At 42.3% G+C, this 20,828-nt stretch overlaps 2 protein-coding genes across 7 annotated transcripts in view; both read left to right on the forward strand.

Moving 5' to 3' along the window:
* Positions 1 to 20,828, forward strand: part of PIP5K1B (phosphatidylinositol-4-phosphate 5-kinase type 1 beta) — a 293,383-nt gene that overhangs the window by 57,404 nt on the left and 215,151 nt on the right. The window contains exon 1 of one of the 6 annotated variants that reach the window (XM_034646691.1): positions 3,009 to 3,132. The exons of the other annotated variants lie outside the window; for them this stretch is intronic. The gene's annotated coding sequence lies outside the window, so the exon portion shown is untranslated. Of the gene's footprint in view, positions 1 to 3,008; positions 3,133 to 20,828 lie in introns of those variants that run through there. 6 annotated transcript variants of the gene reach the window in all.
* FAM122A (family with sequence similarity 122A) lies at positions 2,997 to 20,596 on the forward strand. Its single transcript, XM_002927910.4, has 2 exons — positions 2,997 to 3,132; positions 15,454 to 20,596. The coding sequence occupies exon 2, from the start codon at positions 16,145 to 16,147 to the stop codon at positions 17,006 to 17,008; it is 864 nt and encodes a 287-aa protein (XP_002927956.3). The 5' UTR covers positions 2,997 to 3,132; positions 15,454 to 16,144; the 3' UTR covers positions 17,009 to 20,596.

Below are 20,828 nucleotides of genomic sequence, written 5' to 3' on the forward strand. Positions count from 1 at the left end.
TTACTGTGAAGGGCCAAGAAAGCACATGAAAGAAAATGTCCAATTGGTTAACAATTTTTTTTAAAGATTTTATTTATTTATTTGACAGAGATAGAGACAGCCAGCAAGAGAGGGAACACAAGCAGGGGGAGTGGGAGAGGAAGAAGCAGGCTCATAGCAGAGGAGCCTGATGTGGGGCTCGATCCCATAACGCCGGGATCACGCCCTGAGCCGAAGGCAGACGCTTAACCGCTGTGCCACCCAGGAGCCCCTGGTTAATAATTTTTTAAATGCAAAAAAAAAAAAAAAAAGTGCTATATTTTGTTACCTAAGTCTGAGTTTGAGAAGAGCATTAATAGCAAGGTTAGAGTGGATCTGGGGAGAATAGGCACTCAGACTCTGTTGGGCATGTCGATTGATGTCCATTTTCTCAAGGGCGATGTGTTCATCAGAAGCCTTGAAGTACGTATCTTCCCATCTAGCATTTCCACCTCTGGGAAGTTAACCTAAGGAAATAATTGAACAATGGAGAAAAAAATATAGACACTGCTATTCATTATAGCATTGTTTATAAAAGCAAAAATTCCAAACTTCTCCAATTTCCACCAGTAGATGATGAAATTATGGTTCTTTTATCCACGAATACCTTAGAGTTGTATGGAATGATGCTGTGCAGGAAAAGATGGCATAATATGGTCAGTTAGCTACCAACTAGGGTGTATAATATGGTCTCGTGGTTAAAGAAAAAAATGTTCGTTAGACTTGGTGGGTGAATCTGACAAAATGAACGGAAGCTATCTCTGGATAATGGATTGTGGGAAGTCTTTACTCTGTTCTTGGCTCATTTTTTTTTCTTTGCTTATTTTCTATGTGAGAAATAGAGACTTTTTCACAAGCAAAACATTTTTTACAATATATCTTTGACTAGCACTTCTACGTGTATAATTGGATGTGCATACAAAGATGTTTAATAACGTTCAACAGAGTACTGTTGACAGTTTAAAAATTTTTAACCTGAGGCGCCTGGATGGCTCAGTCAGGTAATTGTTTGCCTTCGGCTTAGGTCATGATTCTGGGGTCCTGGGATCCAGCCCCACGTTGGGTTTGCTGCTCAGCAGGGAGTCACCTTTTTCCTTTCCCCCTACCCCTCTCCCTCTGCCCCTCTCCTTCTGCCCCTTTCCCCTGCCCCTACTCTCTCTCTTGTTAGCTCTCTCTCAAGTAAATAAAATCTAAAGAAATAATAAAATAATAATAATAATAAATACAAAATACAAAAATTTAACCTATCTACCAACCCCTGTTGTCAAGAATTTAAGTAAGGAAGTCAGAGTATAATGATGCTTCATAGGTATTTAAGTTGAAGATGTAAACCTGTACTTATTGATATAGAAAAGATGTTCACATCATGTAAGAAAGAAAAAGCAGGCTAATAAACATTGTGGGTAGGTAGGAAGGTAGGTGTGTAAACAGGTAAAAGTCTGGAGTGTTTTACATGGTAGTCTCATTAGTGATTATTTCTGGGTGATGGGATTATGGGTGACTTTCAGCTTTTTCTGTGCGTCTTAATTTTTTCAATTTTGTGCAATGAACAAATACTTCTTTGATTACTAGAGAAAGTAAAAATCTACAAAATTAGAGACAAGGAGAAATGATCAAAAAATACAATGAGATCCTATGTGAAATTCTGTGGTGATACGTGAAGTGTGTGGCATTTCTAGGAAAATTTATTTATCAAAGTGGCTCCCAGCAGAGAGATCGTACGTCAATAACCATGTAAGAAATGAAAAAGTTATCAAAAAGTGCTCTCTAAATTCAAAGCGCAGGCCCCAGACGGCCTCAGTAAATTCTTCCAGCATTCAAGGATATTATTCATGAGGGTGGAATTATAACTTACTGAAAGGGCCTTTAATTGGTATATTTGGGGTAAACCGGAACTGTCCTATGTAAACCTGGACAAATGTTCACATTACAGTTTCAGCATTTTCTAAACATACCACAAAAGTCAAATTTCAGAGTTTAAGATATGAAAATGATCTTTATACCAGAACATCGTTAAGTAGTATGTGTGCGTATGTGTGCTCACGTATACTGTGGATCGATCTTGCTTATGAATATTGATGCAAAACCCTTCAATAAAATACCATCAAATAGAATTTATCAGTCCATTAAATAAATACCACAAGGAAGTGAGGTTCATCCCAGGAATGTGAGCATAGCTCCTTATTAGATCAAAAAAAGGAAAATCTATATGGTCATCTTTATCAGTGCCAAAAATGCTTTGCTAAAATTCATCATCCAGTGATAAATTGATTGTGGCCGTGGTACATGACTGTACACATTTGTCCAAATTCCTTGAACTGTATTCTTTAAAGGGTGAATTTTATTTTCCTTAAATTTTGCCAAACTTAACTTTTAGAAGAATAAATAAAACCAGTCTATGATAACAACAACAACAAAAAGAATACATATTCCTGATTAAAAAGAAATAAAATTAACTTGGTCCAGTTTAAATAAGTAGAATTCATTACTTTTGTTGCTTTATTTTAAATATACAGTCTCATGCCAAACCAGCATCGTATTTTGTGAAACACAAAAAGCATTCCCATGTAAGTCAAATGTGTGGTAAGAATGCTCACTTTCGCTGAAATTATAAACCTGACTAGAAAGTACAAGCCAGAAGATAAGAAAAAACTATATATATATAAACGCTGGCCTGGAAGTTGCAAACCTCCTGTTATTTGTTAGGTATTTGAAATACACACCTGGAGAGAAAAAATCAACTGAAAAATGATGACGAACAACAAGAAAAGTCAGTAGGCTGTGTGGCCAGTTCTAACTGATGCTGGTGGGGAAAGCGGTGGGAAGAAAAGACACGGATGCATACGCCATCGACTATGTTACTCTGTTCTTGGCTCTTTTTTTTTTTTTTCAGGGTATCACCCACCATCATGCATAGGCATTGCCTCACACCTGGCACCTGCAAAGCCTTCTTCCACCTGGAAGACATGACTGTTGTCCTCTCCTAGAGAGCATGCGGCCAGAGATGGGTTGAGTATTAAAAAAAAAAAAAAATGACAAAGGATGTTATGAAAAGAGAAGAACGACAGTCCTGGGTCATAAGGGCTTACCCTGTGCCAGCCTTTATACTTTTTGGTCAGTATTAGTGTTAGCATTTAATTTTTTTTTTGATCAATGTTAAAAAAGTGTTAACTCTCTAATTTTTAAAAAAATTGAACATCTGTACAGTGTGGGAGTCCACAGTTTTAGAAATCTGGCTTTTTAACCTCTGGAATAATGAGAGGCTCCAGCAACGAATGTCACCCTTCTCTGCAAGAACAGCATTGGTGGGAACTGAGCGTGGCCGCTTGTCCCGTTTAGATGCCTAGGGGCTTTCTGGTCTGTTGAGTTGCAATGCTCTTTATCTACGTGCTATCGCTCCATCTATCTGTCTGCTCTTAGACGAATTTCAGTTGGGTCTCCTAGTGTTGGTAAGAAACTCAAGACAGATACGGGGCCAACTAGGTTCTTAGTGGTAAAGCAGTGTCTGTAGGAGTCGACTTGTCATTGTGTTGGGAAAAGTGATGAAAGAAGCATTTGCACAAATTGTAAAGCATTTACTTCATTAATTACACAACTTGTTCATACCCAAGCATACATTCCTAATTCCCCCCTCGTAGTTTTAAAATGGAAAAGTTGTTATTTTTTAAAAATACCAGATGGAGGGTTCATCTTGGTGGGGAACTGGCCATTGCCCACCTCTTCCTCTACATTCTTCCTTCTGGATTCTGCAGTATGTGCAGAATCCCTTTTGGGCCAGGGTGATGTTTCTGTTCTTTGACACATCCTTAAGATGAATTGAACCTTTAGGTTTTACACATTGCTGAAGCAAATTAAGTAGGAAAAATGGGACAGGTTTTCACTGCCACCTATACTGTGGGCCTTTTTCCAGCTTATATTCTGTGTCTGGCGGCCAGATCAGTTAAGCATTCTCGAAGCAATGGCATTAATTGCCTTTTGCCTACGTTTTCTCGGAAGTAAAGGAGAATTTTTTCGTTGTCAGTCATGGAGCTGGTGAAATATAAGTAGCACTCCGAAACTGTAGCTCTTCTTTATGACGAAGGATATAATTTCCCCCAGATCTGACTGATCTAAAGCTAAAGGTTACTTTATAGACTTTAAATAAATATTTATAACCTATTCTTGGTGCCCTCAATTCCACTTCATCCACTTCAGGGCTTTTCATCTCAAGTATCTTTTTTTTGGGGGGGGGGGACTATCTACATTTTCCTTAACCACTTATCTTTTCTCTGGAGAGGAAAAAAAAGTTTCAGAAAGTCCCATCCTTAAGAACCTTACCATGACCCGTCATTGGTGACATTTTATTGCTTGTTTTCCTCTGTCTACACGAAAGCAGCGGGCACCCAGTCAGAACTTGAAAAACGTTCTCTCAATCTGAATCAGTCACGTTTTCCAAAGCTTAGTCTATTTGGCTACCACCCCCCACCCTGTTTGTTACCACCTCCCCTGGGGCCCAGCTCCTTCCATCTGCTTTTTTTCCTGGACTCCCCAACCCCCACCAGCGTCCTCTCTCCAAGGTCACCAGGTGTCTCCCAGATGTGAGAATCCCCCACAATCCTTATATTCTTGAGCGTTTCTGCCATGTGTGACAAGTGTCTGATGTCCCATGGGTACCAAGCAGCACTCGTGGGATGTGAGTAGAACTTTTTATTTTTGCCTCTCACTGTAAATTTATTCAGTGGGGAAAGGTCTGCTCTTCTGAGTGTAAAACTCAGGGACCTTTCTGCTCACTCTTAGGCAATAAAATGTCCTCCTGTCACTTTAAGGCACTGTCTGTGGCTGGCCTATCAGATGTTGGGTGCCTTGCAATTTTGCAATTGGCAAAGCCTCCAGCTTCACATATCGGCTGCTCGCCTCCCTGGGTGGGGGTCTGCTGCCCGCAAAGCCAAAGCTGAGCTGGGCTCCTAAGGAGGGTGTGGTTCTCTCTTCCCCTGCCTTTGGCCATTTTGCCAGGATTCTGACCTCTCGGGGTCAAAACGCAGAGAGGAAGGAAGCCAGGTAATAGAAAAACAAAAATTCTCAAAGCTCTTACTCAACTGGTACTCTCGTAAGGTGGCTTCTCATGCTCCAAGTTAAGCAAGTTAAACCAGACTCTTCCTCTGAGCTGAAAGCAATCTCCTCATCTTCAAAGCTCTTAGTCCATGAGTAAGTACTTACAATCTGTGGAGATGCTCTCCCCCCTGCCCCAGTAGTTTCCAGCCTTTGGGGCACATCAGATTCACTTGGGGGGAAATTTTTTTTTAATAAAAATTACACTACCCTGCCCCGGGCCCTATTGGAAAGGATTCTCTGGACTGGGGCTGTGTTGCATTTGTTATCAAAATTCCACAGATGATTCTGATGCCCACTGAAGGCTGAGGACACAAGATCTAGCCTATATTATAGTTAATAATTTGCAGCTTCCCTCCTTTCTGGACTCTGACCTTCCCTGGGGTCTTTTGCATCTTTCTCATACCCTCTATAAAACCTTAATCATACCAGACTCGAAGGAAGTGTTTTGTGGCACGAAGAAATTTGAAATCTCAGGGCTCTGGCAGGGAAGCTTTGTTAGCAGTGTTGGTTCCGTGTTCAGATTGAACTGCAGAAAGTTCTAGTGCTCCGTAAATACTGGATGAGTTGCTGGCTGGGTGGTTGGTGCCGGAGAAAGAGCAGCGAGACTGCAATCTAGTTAAGTAAGATGTCCGGGTTATGGTTGTAGGATCTCTTTGGAGAAGTCTCATTCGTGTCTGGCTGTGATCTAAGAGTTTCACTCATATTACCTCAGTTACCATTCCCAACAATCAGTTGACGAGCGACTGACTGTTGTTCTCATTTTTTCGGTAAGAAAACAGAGGCTCAAAGGGGTAAATAACTTGATCCCCAAGGTCACACATTTGTAAGTTACAGTCACGACCTAAACCTAGGTTCTCGGACTTCAGAGCCCGCGTTCTTAAATACTGTTACAGCACTTCTCGCTCAGAGGAAGTAAAGCTTTAGAGAAATCTGGGGAGGTATTAGGGTTAGCTGCGTCCTCCCTCTTTTCAGTGTGCCTTTCTCTCTGTAGTCAGTCTGCCTATCCTCTTGCCCTGCAGGAGCGTCAATAAAAGAATTTGAGCAAGAGGAAGGGGCTGTAGCTACCTTGATGAGATCATTTCAGAGAATTCTCCCGGCAGTGTTGATGCAAACTGGGTAAGATGGGAGCCATCCTAACTGAGCAAGACTCACTGGCATTATGGCAGGAGGCAGGGAGCGGGGGACAGGGACCGCGTGCTTTAGTCACAAAGGCAGAACGAAACGTCACCAGATGTTAAGGAGGTACGGTGATGAGAGAGAGACAAGAAGGAGAGGAGAGATCTAGAAGATGTTGAGTTTTGACTTGGTTGTCTGGGGAGACTGTTGTGTCCCCAGGACTTCATTCTCAGGACTAGGAGATCTGGGGAGGGAAAAGTGAGTTTGTTCATTGGCAAGGTCCTGTGGGGCCTCAAGGGGCAGTGCCTCGTAAGTGGCTACAGATTCCAGGCTCGAGATGGGTCAGCAGTATCTAGCAATAGAAATGTGAGAGACATCAGCACATTGGGCGTAGTTAAAACCAGGGAAGTAGATGCTGTTGCTTAGAGAAGGAGTTTGAAGTGAAAGGGGAACCAATGGAGCAAACATCACAAAGCAACCCGTACAAACGTAATAAAGCATCCTGCCCGCCTCTGTCCTGGAGGCCTTCTTGAACTCATAGAAATTACTGGTTCTCTCTGAACCTCAGTGTACTGGCTGGTCAAGTTCAGTATGTGTCCTCTTTTTCCCCAAAAATTTATTTATTTGAGGGAGACAAGGAGGTGGGGAAGGGCAGAGGGAGAAAGAGAATCTCAAGCAGACTCCACGCGCAGCACAGAATCCAACGTGGGGCTCGATCTCATGACCCTGAGATCAGGATCTGAGCCGAAGTCAAGAGTCAGACGATCAACCGACTGAGCCACCCAGGTGCCCCTAATGTAGGTCATTTCTGAAGCCTCTTGATCAGAAATTCTGCGATTCTAACCCTTTGCATTGGGTTTCGTGACTCCTTTGGGACAATAGAGCATTGATTAATTGCCTGATTTTGTGACCTCACTGGTATCTGTAAGCCCATGCAGTTATATGGAGCCCTCATCTGTCTTTCTGATAAACAGAATGACTACCCTGTACATATCCCATCCCCTGACATTCTTGGAAGATAACCTGGAGCACCATGAATGTGGCAGGTGTGAGAAATGCAAGTGTATTTCTTGAGGGGCAGAAGGTGAGGTGATTAAGAGCTTACCTCTGGACTCCAGTTCCTCTACCACTTACCTGGTTATGTCACCTCCAGCAACTTAACATCTCTAAAACCTTTGTAGAATGAGGACAATAATCCTAGAGTTGGTGTGGGGACTGAACAAGTTTACACACACAGTACTTACTGGTTTTTTAAGTACCTGGCACATGTGTCTTCACCTAATATAAGCCTCTATTATATGATGACAAGAATGATGAAAACATTGGTGAAAAGCGTCTTAATTATAAAGGCTGAAGACATCTATCTTAGACTTTTGGTTTTCAAAAGGAGGGGTAAAAGAATGATCTGTACCATTTCCTAATGAGTAGGAACTTTCAGATGGCCAAACTCCATGAGTGGTAAAAACAGACTTCGTACTAACAAATGGAACTACTCTTAACGTTCAGTTAAGAAATGAGCTAGTGTAATCTAGAAGGAATTAGCTCCCCACCCTTAAAATGTGTTCTTTTTGTTGCATTTACTTGTCCTATTTAGCTTAAAGGACAGTGGATAAAAAGAGCAGGACAAATCATGAACTACCCTCTGTCTCAGTATTAAAACTTGCTATCTTCAAGTGTCAGAGAGGGTAAAGGACTCTTGACTGCGCAGTGGCCACCCTCCGAAGCCAAAAAAAAAATGTCCGTTAAGCATGTTGCTTACCAGTCTTTAGGTCTGGCTTCCAGCTTCCGTGGAACATTTGGCCTGTTCCTCAGAACATCCCTACAGGTGTCAGCTACCTGGAGGGAAAGACACGTCTTGAGGAATGGTGACTATTGAAGCTTCTTGAATGGTTCTCCAGTCTGTTCCCCTTTACGTTGCTTGTTTTGTCTGAAAGAGGCTGTCTGTGTTCAACTTGTTTGTCAGGCATAGCCAAATACGTGTCCCTTTGCAGTTTATTAGATTCCAGGAAGGATGGTAGCATGACAGCAGTAATTCAAAACAGGGTTTAAAATGAATAAATAAGAATAAGCCTCTGGGATTAGTCCCAATTGAAAAGTTCGGCAGGACCAGGGAGGGTAGCTGCTGTCTTTGGGGATTAAGAAATGGCTTGCTGTTGGGAATAGTATTCACTGATCCAGCCACGTTTTTACTTTACTGACGGCCTTTCTACCCCTGTGGGGTCCATCTCTTCTCAGATTCAGTAAAATTCTTAGAAAGGAAGTTTATTCTTTTTTCTCCTTGTCAGAAACTGTCAACTGCATATGAACCTTTCCATTCATACTTTTTTAAAGATTATTTTATTTATTTGACAGAGAGCACAAGCAGGGGGAGCAGCAGGCAGAGGCAGAGGGAGAAGCAGGCTCCCTGCTGAGCAGGGAGCCCTATGTGGGGCTCGATCCTAGGACCCCCAGGGATCATGACTTGAGCCGAAGGCAGATGCTTAACGACTGAGTCACCCAGGCGCCCCCATTCATACTTTTTTAAACCACAGAACATGTATATCTCTAAAAATTACTATGGTCTCAGGGAAGAAGGTGAAGAGAGAATTTTCTTCCACAAAATCAAACTAAAAGCAAGAAAACAAGGAAGCCCTGGGTGAGAGGGGTCGAAAGTGGAGAGGACCACTCTCTGATGATGGCACTGAGAATTTTAATACAGAGGAACCTGTACAGGACCTTTTAGTGTTTCTAAGGCCTAGTATGGACGCCAGGCCATTTGATCCTCGTAAAGAGGTTATGTCCCTACTTCATAAATGAGATAAGCCCAGAGAGGTTGACAGACTTGTCCAGGGTCACAGAGCTACAAGTATGAAAGTCTGACTCCAGGTTTGATTTTTTTTTTTTTTTTTTTTTTTTTTTTCTTTGGTCCTGCTGTGTACTAATTTGGTGAGCCCTTATACAGGCTTCCAAGACACCCAACTGGAAGGCCCATGTATGTCAATCCAACTAGATTTGTAGCCTTCGCATGTTTTAAAGTTAACTTTATACATTATCCGTAAAGCCATGAGTTATTTTTTCCTTTTTGCCAGATGGATCAGCCCTGCTAGGGAAAGATGGCAGGCAGAGAGAAGCATGTAGCCGCAGAAATGGATAGCAACGATCACCTTGGTTTATGGCCTAGGAGAAGTTCGATGCCAAAGTGAAGGCACCACAAAATGAACGCTGCCAAAAACATACAAAACCAGTGAGGAACAAATGATATTAACTCATTTTTCTCTGCTATCGAAAGACTTAAGGCAGTAGAGAGTGGGGGCTGGCTGGATGGCTCTTTTTAGTAAGTTCCCTGATATTCTCCTTTAAGAAAATTGAATAAAGTAACTACAGTTCACATTTACGTGTTGACTTGAACTTTGCTGAGGGCCTAGGCTGTGAGCTTTTTTTGTTTGGGCTTTGAGGCCCCTTTTTACCATTCGGCCCATCTCCATATGATGGGCATGGCTCCATGCGAGCGGGCTGACGGCTTTCAGCTGCCATAGAAAATGAACAGTGAGAGGGGTCAGAAGTCCCAGAGTGAACTTCTGCTCTGATTTTTTGATCCTTGCTGTCGCTTTAAAATTTTAAGATTAGATGAAGGATCCTTGAGGGTAAATACCTTAGAGAGGATCTATACTTAGCAGGCTCTCAATAATTGGAGAGCAAATGGCTGATAAGCTTCTGATATCATCTTCTGTTTTTCTTTCATCGGGATAATAATTTCCCTGTGACCAAAATCGTGTCCTTTAGTGCAGTTCTCATGCTTTCCATACGTAATAACAGCCCCCCCCCGAGTTCCTTGACTCCGTTTACTTTAACTGTTCCATCTCATGAGTGATGCTGATGAATGATGCTAGGAGGATGTTGTCAACGTTGATTGAACAAATACACAGTTGAGAAAGTCAAAGGTTATGAACTGGGCTTCATTTCCTCCTTCATGACTTCTTAGAAATAACTAACTTTGACGACACTTTGGGAACAGGATCAAGGAGGGCTGGTGGTTCTGTTGGTGATCAGACAGGTATCCAGTGCTTATGTGAGGTGGCTGGAGTCTGTTGGTGTTTATGGCCCCAGTGAAATGTAGCTTGAGGAGTGTGTGTGTGTGTGTGTGTGTGTGTGTGTGTGTGTGTATTTCTGTGTCCATTCTTTGGGCTGGCAAGGCCAGTTAGCTGTTCTTCCACTGATACTGTTGTGTGTCAGAGAGATTTGGAAGGTCAGCATTCCCGTTTTAGACTCATGATTAGTGTTTCAACAAAATATCTTCCTTTCAGTTGAAATATTCTTACTCTCTCGTGTCTTCCATTTACATTTCAAGTTCCCATTCTCTTTTTCTGTATCAATAACATTTTGAAGTCTAATTCCTTATATGATGCGGTGTGCACATTTCAAGTATTTCGTTCAATGAATTTTCACACGTGTGTATTCCTGTGTAACCAGCACCCAGATCAGGAGATGGAACATTTCCTGTGCTCCTTCCAGTCACTTGTTCCACGAGTTAACCAGTATTTTGACTTTACCACCATACATTGATTTGAGCTGTTTTTGAACTTCATAAAAATGGAGTCACAGAGTATCTAACTCTTCTGTGTTTGATTTCTTTCTTGCAACATTATCCTGAAGTTCGTTCATGTTGTTGAATAATTCCATTGTATAATTCATTCACCCATTCAACTGTTTATGGACATTGGGGTTGTTCCCAGTTAGGGGCTATTACAATAATAACGCAAGAAACATTCTGGGCCATGTGTTTTAGGACACATAAGCATGCATTTCTCTTGGGTATATACCCAGGAGTGGAATTGCTGAACCATAGAGCATACATATATTTTCTTCTGGTAGGTACTGCCAGACATTTTTCCTAAGTGGTTGAATTAGTTGATGCTGCTAAGTTCCTATACCATGAAAGTCCAGTTTTCTGCTGCGATATTTTTATTCTAGATTGGTGATGCTAGTTACTGTGGGGTGTTGAGATATTTGTCAGTCCGTTAAGAGTGTACATATACACACACGTTTGTATTTCACATTCATATGGATGGATTCAGAGGTAGATGTTTGCCCTTGCCATATGCTTGGGGGTTTAATAGTGAAAAACTGGCCCTAGGAATTAAAAGGAAACTGTCTGTTAGCTTCAGAAAATGTAATATTCATCACAGTAAAGCTTAACTATTGAATAGATGTCTGCTTTTATGACTCAGGAGTGAGCGTGAATATCAGCTGTCTAAGTGTGGTATTTAATTCATACCCAGAGTGAAACCAGAAGGATGAATTGACTCAGGGACAATCTCCTGAATCCTGCCTCTGGCATTATTCATTTGCAACAGGCTGAATTGCAATTTGTAGCTGCTGTTTTCTCTCATTTGTCCTTTATTCCTTTGAGAGGAAGCAGTAACTAAATATATTAAACATTGCTTAGAATCTTCAGCACTGAGCATTTTGATTCTGTCAAGAGTGTATCTGCATATGGTTGAAAAGGAGTGGAAACGTAAGGCTCCAGTTTCATAGTTCACCTAACGTTTCATTCAGGTGATCGACCTGTGTAGTCTGGAGGGCACTTTCATAATCTGGATAAAAGAAAAGGAATTGTCAAAGTAAGAAGTACTTAGAATCAGTGTAGAAAAGCCTGTTAAGCTGTATTTTCCAATAACAGAGTTTTCTCCCGTTCTGGACAAAGCTCTGCTTGTCCGACATTCAGTCATGGATCACTCATTTGCACAGTGATTCAGCTGCTTACTGAGTCCTATGTACTAGGCCTTGGTCTGGATACCAGGCACACAGCAGGAAACAAAGCAAAGGCCTTGTTCTTACGGAGCTGACCTTCTTGAGCATAAGAGGCAAGGACACTATATACACATAGAGGTCATTTGGTGCTCTAGGAAAATAAAGACGGTGTAAGGGGCATGGGAATGAGTGTAGGTTTGGCATTGGAAACTGCAGTTCCTTTTTATAAGGGTAGGTTGGGGAAAGCCTCTCAATCAATGACATTTGTGTAGAGACCTGAAGGGTTAGAGCATGTGGACATCCACTGGAAAAAGAGTAAGCCAGGTGGAGGGGGGAGCATGCCTAGTGGGCTGAAGGACAGGAAGGGGCCTCTGCAGTTGGAGGGAAGGCAGTGAGGGGGACAGGATCTGGAGGTGGGGTCAGAGGGACAGCAGGGACCCAGATCAGATAGGGCTCTACAGACCGTTGTAATGACATTGACTTTTTCTCTAAGTGGGAACCCACTGAGAGGTTCTATTCGAGTCTTCCCTTCAAGGATTACCTTGAAGACTGGTTGGAGAACTGATTTATAGAGTCAGAGGTGGAAGCAAGGAAATGAGTGAAGATTGCTAATAGGTGTGTGCAGGCAAGAACCGAAGGGTGCAGATGTTTGATTTTGTGGACCAACCACCATCTCTGTGCTTTATTAATAAAGATAATAATTGTACTTATCCAGACATAGATGAACAATGTTGGCGCATTTGAGCCACATTAGTAATAATTTCATAATATGCAAATCAGCAATATGCTGTGGCTATTAAAATTTCTGGAATTAATGCTTTGTTCTATTCATCTAATGTTAATTTTCTTCTGAAAGCTCTTCCTCTTCTGTCTCCTGTTTTTATTCAATAATGTACCATTCTTTCAGCCATTCATGCTTGAACTTGTCGTTTGTGATGCCTCTCTCTTCATCCTCCATCAACACAGGGAGTCAGGTGCTGTTGTTACCTTCCTGTCTCTCAAATCCATCTCCTTTTTCTGCCATTCCCAACTTGAGCTTAGACCTAGATTTTGTCTCACAGCCATCAGATTCTCCTTCTCTAATCCATGGGAAAGGCAGCAAAAACAGTGCGGGTTTTGAAGTGGGACCTTGATTCAGATTGGTTCATCTCTTTGTTCTTCCATGTATGTGTAGGGCCTTTTGCAATTTTTTTTAAAGATTTATTTATTTGGGGAGGAGGGGCAAAAGGAGTGGGAGGGGGAGTCCTAAGCAGACTCCGCAATGAGCACACAGGGCTCAGTCCCACGACCCTGAGTTCATGACCTGAGCCAAAACCAAGAGTCGGATGCTTAACCGACTGTGCCACCCAGGCGCCCCCCCTTTTGCAATTTTTGAACCTCAGTTGTCCCTCTGTAGAATGAGTGTAACAATATCTAATTTATAGGATGGCAATGAGGATTAAGTAGGACTATGGAGTGTTTAAAGTGTCTGGCAGGTCATAGGTCTTCGTTATTTCCCTTCTGTTTTTCCACTTCACTCCATCCTTGAGCTGCCTGGCAGGTCCTAAGGTATAGTTCTCTTGTCAGAAACCTTCCATTGTTTGCTGTTGCCTCACATGTTAAGTCCGAGCCCTTTTGCCTGGCATTCAGAGCCCTGGTTCTCTCTCTAACTTCCAAGTTTCTCCCCATTACTGTTCTTCTCTGCGTACATCATGTATTAGCAAATTCACTATTTTATTATCATGCCACCACTTCTATATGAAAATCTCAGCACTCTATAAAAATTCTATCCTTCAAGTCCTGTCTCAAGTACTATTGCCTTCACAAAGCTCACAATCTGGAAGTGGCTTCTCTGAGTTCTAAAACATCATTGCATTTGGAAGAGATAACGTGGTTCCCAGGCTCTGGAGCCAGAAAGCTCAGATTCTTCTCTTTACTCTCATCCTGTGACATTGCTTCATTTCTGCATCTTAGTTTCCCCTGCAAAATGAGGATGGTACCTCCTTGATAGTGTGGTTGTGAGGACGGGAGTAAGGTACTACATGTGAGGCACTTTGAATAGTGTCTGACACTTGGAAAGCTTAAATCAATTTCTATATATTTATAGGCATAAATAATCAACATTATTATATCATTAGGGACCTGTATTTTACAGGGAATTCAAATGAAACGCTCTTTTGATATACAGTGGCAAAAGAGGCATAGACTAGGAAAAAGAGAGCTGGATTCTAGTACTGGTTCCCACTACTAAACAAGCTGTAGGATACCGAATATGTCACTTAGCCTCTCTGAGCCTTACTTTCGTCAGCTGCAAAAAGAGAAGAACGAACAAAAATCACTAAGCTTGCTTTCAGTTCAGGCAGCCACATGGATATCTGATAACCACCTGCAACTCACATCGCCCAAAACAGAACTCTTAATTTCCACTTTTTGAAACCCATTCCTTCCCTCTCTCTAAATAATGCCATCTCTCTAGTGTTAAGAAACCTAGGTGTTGCCTTTGAATTGTCTATTCCTTTCATCATCTAAATCAAATCCATCTGCATACCCTCTTGGTTCTACTTCCAATAGGAAGATTTCATCTACTTCTCCCTGTCACTGCTGCTACAGCCCTTGCCCAGTCATCTGTCTCTACTGTTGCCATAAGTTTCCTGATCCGCCTCTCTGCTTCCACTCTTGCTGGCTTTCAGCCTCATTTCCACCAAGCCAAAGCGATATTTAAAACCTAAACCAGATAATAGGACTCTCCTGCTTTAAACTCCCTAGTGGCTTTTCACTGTACTTAGGATGAGATCCAAACTTTTCTGTCCTCACACCACTCTCCTCCTTATGCGTCAGCTGCCCTTTTTTCTTTTCATGCCAGATCACCAACCTCACGTCTGCCTAGGGCTTTATGAGCACGTGATATTTTCTATGCTTAAAACAGTCATCCCCCAGATGTCAACATGACTCGCTTCTTGTAGTTCGATCTCAGCTCTAATTGCCCCATCCCTTCTATCAGTAGTGTTCTTTCACGCCATCTTATTTTTCCTAAGGTTTACCACTATCTGAAAATAGCTCATTTATCTATCTCTTTCCCTTCAGTAGAAGTTAAATGCCCTCATATTAGGGCCTTTTTCGTAGCAATGCTTAGTATATAGAAAAATAAAAACTTAATACATGAATAAATATAAACCCATTTTAATGAGGTTTCAAAGTTTACATTAATTACATAAGTATTGTCTTTATTTTTAAAGCATGAAGCCCTATTGCTTTTTCCCTTCGTTTAATCCCTCATACTGAATGAAGATTATTGAGCACATATGCTTGTGCTAGAAATCTGACTGTAAGTAAAATAATAGTAATACAATGACAGGTGGGTTTTTCACCCTGATCTAAATAGTTCTCAAAGTTACTGTACTCTTCTTCTCTCCCACACTAACACCTCAGTGCAAATTACCATCTCCTCTGGCCTAGGAGACTTTTTCCCCTCTGGTCTTTTTCCTGTAGGTTCTAATCTCCCTATGATCTTTTCTCCAGGCAGCAGGCAGCAGGCAGCAGGCTTTGCTCTCGCTGTTAAACCCGTGCTTGAAAACCTTCCGAGTTTTCATTGTTCTCAGGATAAAGGCCGGAATCTGCCGGGGTCCACCACCTCACGTCAGGCCAGCCCTCACTCTCCACTGCAGGCCACACTGCCTCACTCACCTCCTGGTTCCCGCCTGCCACCACGCTGGTGGCCCTAGCTTCTTGCTTTCTGGACGGTTCACTACCCCGCACCCATTTTGTCTCCTTCGGATCTCAGGATATGGTCCCTTCCTCAGGGAAGCCCTCCCTGATTAGGCCAAGCTCCACTCCCCTTCATACAGTCCCATATCACCAACGGCCTCTGAGAGCTCTAGTTTTATAAACGCATACTTGGGAATATGGTAACCTTATTAATACGCGAACGGCGAGCTTGCAGCTCTATAGCTAATTGCGGAAGAAATGGACGGAATAGCCGCCCAACCACTCCTCGCCCCTCCCCCTAGGGTTGCGGGGCGGCTATTACGCATTAAGCAGGCGCCGCGGGGAGAGAAGTCTCACGGCGCCTGCGCGAGAGGGCACGCATGCGCAAAAGGACGAGCCCGCTGACAGATTCGCGGCGGCGGCGGCGGCGGTGGCCCTGGCCCTGGACTGCGGGGAATGGGAGTCCTAGGTCTTTGAGCGCCGCCCCCGCCTCCCTGCCCCCGACATGGCTCAGGAGAAGATGGAGCTAGACCTGGAGTTGCCTCCGGGTACTGGCGGGAGCCCGACGGAGGGAGGCGGCAGTGGCGCCGGCGGGGGCCTCAGGAGGTCTAACAGCGCCCCCCTGATCCACGGCCTCAGTGACACTTCGCCGGTGTTCCAGGCCGAGGCGCCAAGCGCCAGGCGGAACAGCACAACGTTCCCGAACCGCCACGGCCTGCTGCTGCCAGCCTCACCCGTCCGCATGCACAGCAGCCGCTTGCACCAGATCAAACAGGAGGAGGGCATGGACTTGATCAACCGAGAGACCGTCCACGAGCGCGAGGTGCAGAACGCAATGCAGATAAGCCACTCCTGGGAGGAAAGTTTCAGCCTGAGTGACAACGACGTGGAGAAGTCCGCCTCCCCGAAGCGCATCGATTTCATTCCGGTGTCACCAGCACCGTCACCCACCCGGGGGATTGGGAAGCAGTGTTTTTCACCATCCTTGCAAAGTTTTGTGAGTAGCAATGGATTGCCTCCAAGTCCTATTCCCAGCCCAACGACTCGATTTACTACCCGGAGAAGCCAGAGTCCCATCAATTGCATTAGACCAAGTGTTCTTGGACCATTGAAAAGAAAATGTGAAATGGAAACTGAATATCAGCCAAAGAGATTTTTCCAGGGCATCACCAACATGCTTTCTTCTGACGTTGCACAGCTGTCAGATCCTGGTGTGTGTGTATCGTCTGATACCCTTGACGGAAACAGCAGCAGTGCCGGATCTTCTTGTAACTCACCAGCGAAAGTCAGCACTACCACCGACTCTCCTGTGTCGCCTGCCCAAGCGGCTTCTCCATTTATTCCAGTAGATGAACTTTCATCGAAGTGATTCACCCACCCATCCCGATACTCATTTTTTGTTGTTGTTTTTGTTTTTGTTTTGCAATGGAGAGAAAAATCAAGTTGGAGCAAGCACTGAACTTTTTCAATTAATTTGAGGCTATTTCCTATTTGACCCTTTTCCTTTTTTTGGAATTTCCTGAAATGTTGTTACTCTAGAGAACTTTTATGTCAGGTTCCTGCGGATGCCCTTGAATTCAGTGTAGTAATATTTTCAGACGTTTTCCAATAAGTGTGTTGAAGCATACGTCTTTATGCTGCTAATATGTTTAAATACATATGTTATCCCTTGATTTTTTAAAATAATTGAGAGCTCTATTTATTTATGGGATTATTAAGTTCTGATGCAAATATAAATGTTGAATTAATCAGCATAGTAAACTGATGTTTTAAAATTCCGTATTTCATGCCCACACTAATTTTTAATGTTATTTTTCAGTGATTGCTAATTTCTATTTGACAAAGAATAACTTAGCTATTTACAGCAATTTTTAAAAATATGTTAGTTATAACATATCGATCCAGTGGTTGTCTATTTTATCCAGAAGTCCTTGGATATTTAAATTTCTGGGTACACAAGTGGCTGGGAGGGGGAATGATAAAAGAACAAAATATAAAAGTTTGCAACAAATCTTTTTAAATTAACTATGTAAAAGTAAACATTTAAACACATTTTCTAATGAAATTTTAATAGTAATTCTAATAAGTCATGCAAATATAACTACAGAAAAGTTTTAAAAAATTTTTTTTTAAAACCAGAAAGTGCATTCTCTTGGGTAGAATCCTGAAGGGAAATGGGACAGTGCCTTGCAGTCTTAGCCCACTGTACATAGGCTGAGACCAGGTTCTTTGTACCACTGCAAACTTAAAAGTTTTTCAAATGTAGAAAATGTGGGAAGCCCTGTTGAACTTCACCAGAGCACCCAGGCAGATAAAAGTCTCTCAATCATTGATATGCTTTAAAATATCCAATTGTGCCTCAGTGAAAATCCTTGCCAACAAGGAGCGAAAGCAACTTTTGGCTGCTTTTCTGCTCTGCCCATCTGTCACCTTCCTGGTTTTCCCTGGCTCAGGAAGGAAGCAGCTGTTTCCTTGCCAACAGGTCCTTCCTCTCCACCTCCCACCAAACTAGGGCACCATCGGTTAGACAGAGGTACAGTGTGACTTGGATTTCTGACAGTGAACAACAACAGAACTGTGGAATTGTTGCAGGAACCTGTGTAGTTAAAGCTACGGCTGGAGTTGACTGCCTTGGGGACGCCAGTTGATTAAGGGTCAGTGACTTGCAAGAGAAAATCAGTGGAGAGTCACATAGGTAAATCATTATTTAACTTAGGTTTTGTTAAAGGTAGAATTGTGAAATGTTCTTTTCTTTGCCTTTTACAACTAAGACAAAATATGAAAATATTTAATATCAAATGTTTTTATATTATACTTCCTATATCTTCCTTTACTAGGTAGATAGAAAGAATGGCAGACAAAAGGGGAAGGGGAAGAAATAAAAGAGAGACCAAGACAAAAAGCTCGGGCTTTCTGAGTTACTGCTTACAGAGACTTTAACAATTATGTGGAATTTTTACAACTATGAGAATAAATGGAACTGGTCAACTTTTGAAAGTTGCCTTAAGAATTCAATGAAATTATGTCGAGGGTAAGATTGTGTCCGTAGGCTGAAAATTATCTGTTCTGGGTAATAGTTCACGCGCTCCAGTCTGACATTGTTCCTCCAATTCAAACCTGTATATCCAACTTCCTGTTGGGTACCTTGACCTGCTTCCAGAGGTGCTTTAACCTCAGCATCTCCAAAACAAAATTTAGTATCTTCTCATTGAACCTGTTCTTGATTACCTAAATTGATGTCCTCACTATCTGATTTTCTAAACTAGAAACCATGGGAAGTGTTTTTTACTTTCCCTTTTCCCTATCACATCCAGCATAATCACTAAGTCCTGTCTACTGAAGTGAATCTCAGACCTCTCCCCTTTGTTTCTGTTGCCTCTGATTAAACTTAGGTTCCAGCCTAAGTGATCTCGCCCATTTTCCCACCTCCCTTCTGACCTAGTCTTCACCCTGCTTCTAAAGTGATCTTTCTGAAATATAAACTTGATTGTTTTTTTCACCCTCCTGCTTGAGAACTTTCTGTGCTTCCCCATTTCCCACAGCGTAGGGAATGCTTTCTGTAGCCTGGCATATAGTAAGTTCCTTCACGAACTGGGCATACTGTAAAACAGCTCTACAGCTCTGCTCATCCTGTCCCAACATACATCCTTCCTTCTTACTCTGCAAACACTAGGCTACTTGATATTCTTTAAATATGCCATGTACTTTCATGTGTTTGTGCCTTTGGATGGATTGTTCCTTGCCCCGAAAATGCCATTCCTGTCCTTTTCAGCCAGGCAAATGCTTTGTTTCTTTTTTATTGCATGTTAATTTAACTATGAAAGAATGTATACCTGCTGATTATAAAGTATTTAAACAATGCAGATATCTATATAGTAAAAAATGAAAGTCTGCCTTTTACTATGTAAAATTCATCTTCCCTTCCCATTGGTAATTTCTGTTAATTCAGTATATATTGTACAAGATGTTTTACTTCTCATTTCCATGTATATATGTATATAAATTCAGGAAACCAACATGTCCTTGAAATCTCTCTTCCTTTTCTTTCTCCCATATCTTCCCCAAGTCTCAGTGATTTTCTCTTCCGGAATCTATGACCTTGTTTTCATTTCCACTGCCACCCTGACCCAGGCTACCATTCATTTCCCTCTGAGACTTCAAAGTAGCCTAATTCCCACTTGTCCCTCTCACATGCTCTGGTAGGCTGTCCATTCATTCTCCATACAGTAACTTAAGTAATCCTTTTAAAATTGCATATCTGATCCTTCCATCGCCCAGCTTAAGGCTTCTCATTTGCTTCCTATTATGTTTACAGTACACCAAAATATATTCTGGGGGCGCCTGGGTGGCACAGCGGTTAAGCGTCTGCCTTCGGCTCAGGGCGTGATCCCCGCGTTATGGGATCGAGCCCCACATCAGGCTCCTCTGCTGAGAGCCTGCTTCTTCCACTCCCCCTGCTTGTGTTCCCTCTCTCGCTGGCTGTCTCTATCTGTCAAATAAATAAATAAAATCTTTAAAAATATATATATATATATATATTCTGGCCCAGGAGGCCCTGGGGGATCTGACCCTTGCCCATCCCTCCCCTTGTTTTCTGTACCCCACCCTCACTGGCTTGCTTTCTTCTCATTAAATACATGATCTTCTCTCCCATTTTAGGTCCTTTTGCCAGATCCTTTTCTCTGAAGGTATAGGGAAACCTTTATTTCCATGAGCTTATTTTTCTATATAGGTGGTAAATTTTACATCAGATGAGGCTCTGAGAGTTTATATAGACCATGTACCTTATCATATTATTGTTCGTAACTTTAGTCCTTACTTTGTAAGGGCTTAACTCATGTGAGAACTACCCTTCGAAAAACATTTCTAAGGTATTAGTGTTGCTAAACTATAAACTTTGTGCTGGAAGTCCCCCAAGCACATCAACGTTTAAAGTACAGTCTGTCATATATAACAAGCCTCTGTGGTATATTTTCCTTTATTGTGTTCGTTAAAAGCGCTACGAAAATGGAAGAAATCATGGTCACCGAATCGGCGGCTCCTGGATGTCAGAACCCTTAAGCATACTTCAAAGATGGATTGTTATCAAGAATAACCTGTATCAGGATGCCTTCCAATGATTTAGATTTATTATGTTAGTTCAGCTGCTTACACACCTACAGCAAGAAACCACTCTTAGATATTTGGCA

Source organism: Ailuropoda melanoleuca, chromosome 17 (genome assembly GCF_002007445.2).
Source record: "Ailuropoda melanoleuca isolate Jingjing chromosome 17, ASM200744v2, whole genome shotgun sequence".
In the NCBI taxonomy this organism is placed as follows: domain Eukaryota; kingdom Metazoa; phylum Chordata; class Mammalia; order Carnivora; family Ursidae; genus Ailuropoda; species Ailuropoda melanoleuca.

What these genes read in the sequence shown, in the direction of transcription:
- FAM122A (XM_002927910.4), top strand. Translation starts at nt 16,145, where the DNA reads ATGGCTCAGGAGAAGATGGAGCTAGACCTGGAGTTGCCTCCGGGTACT.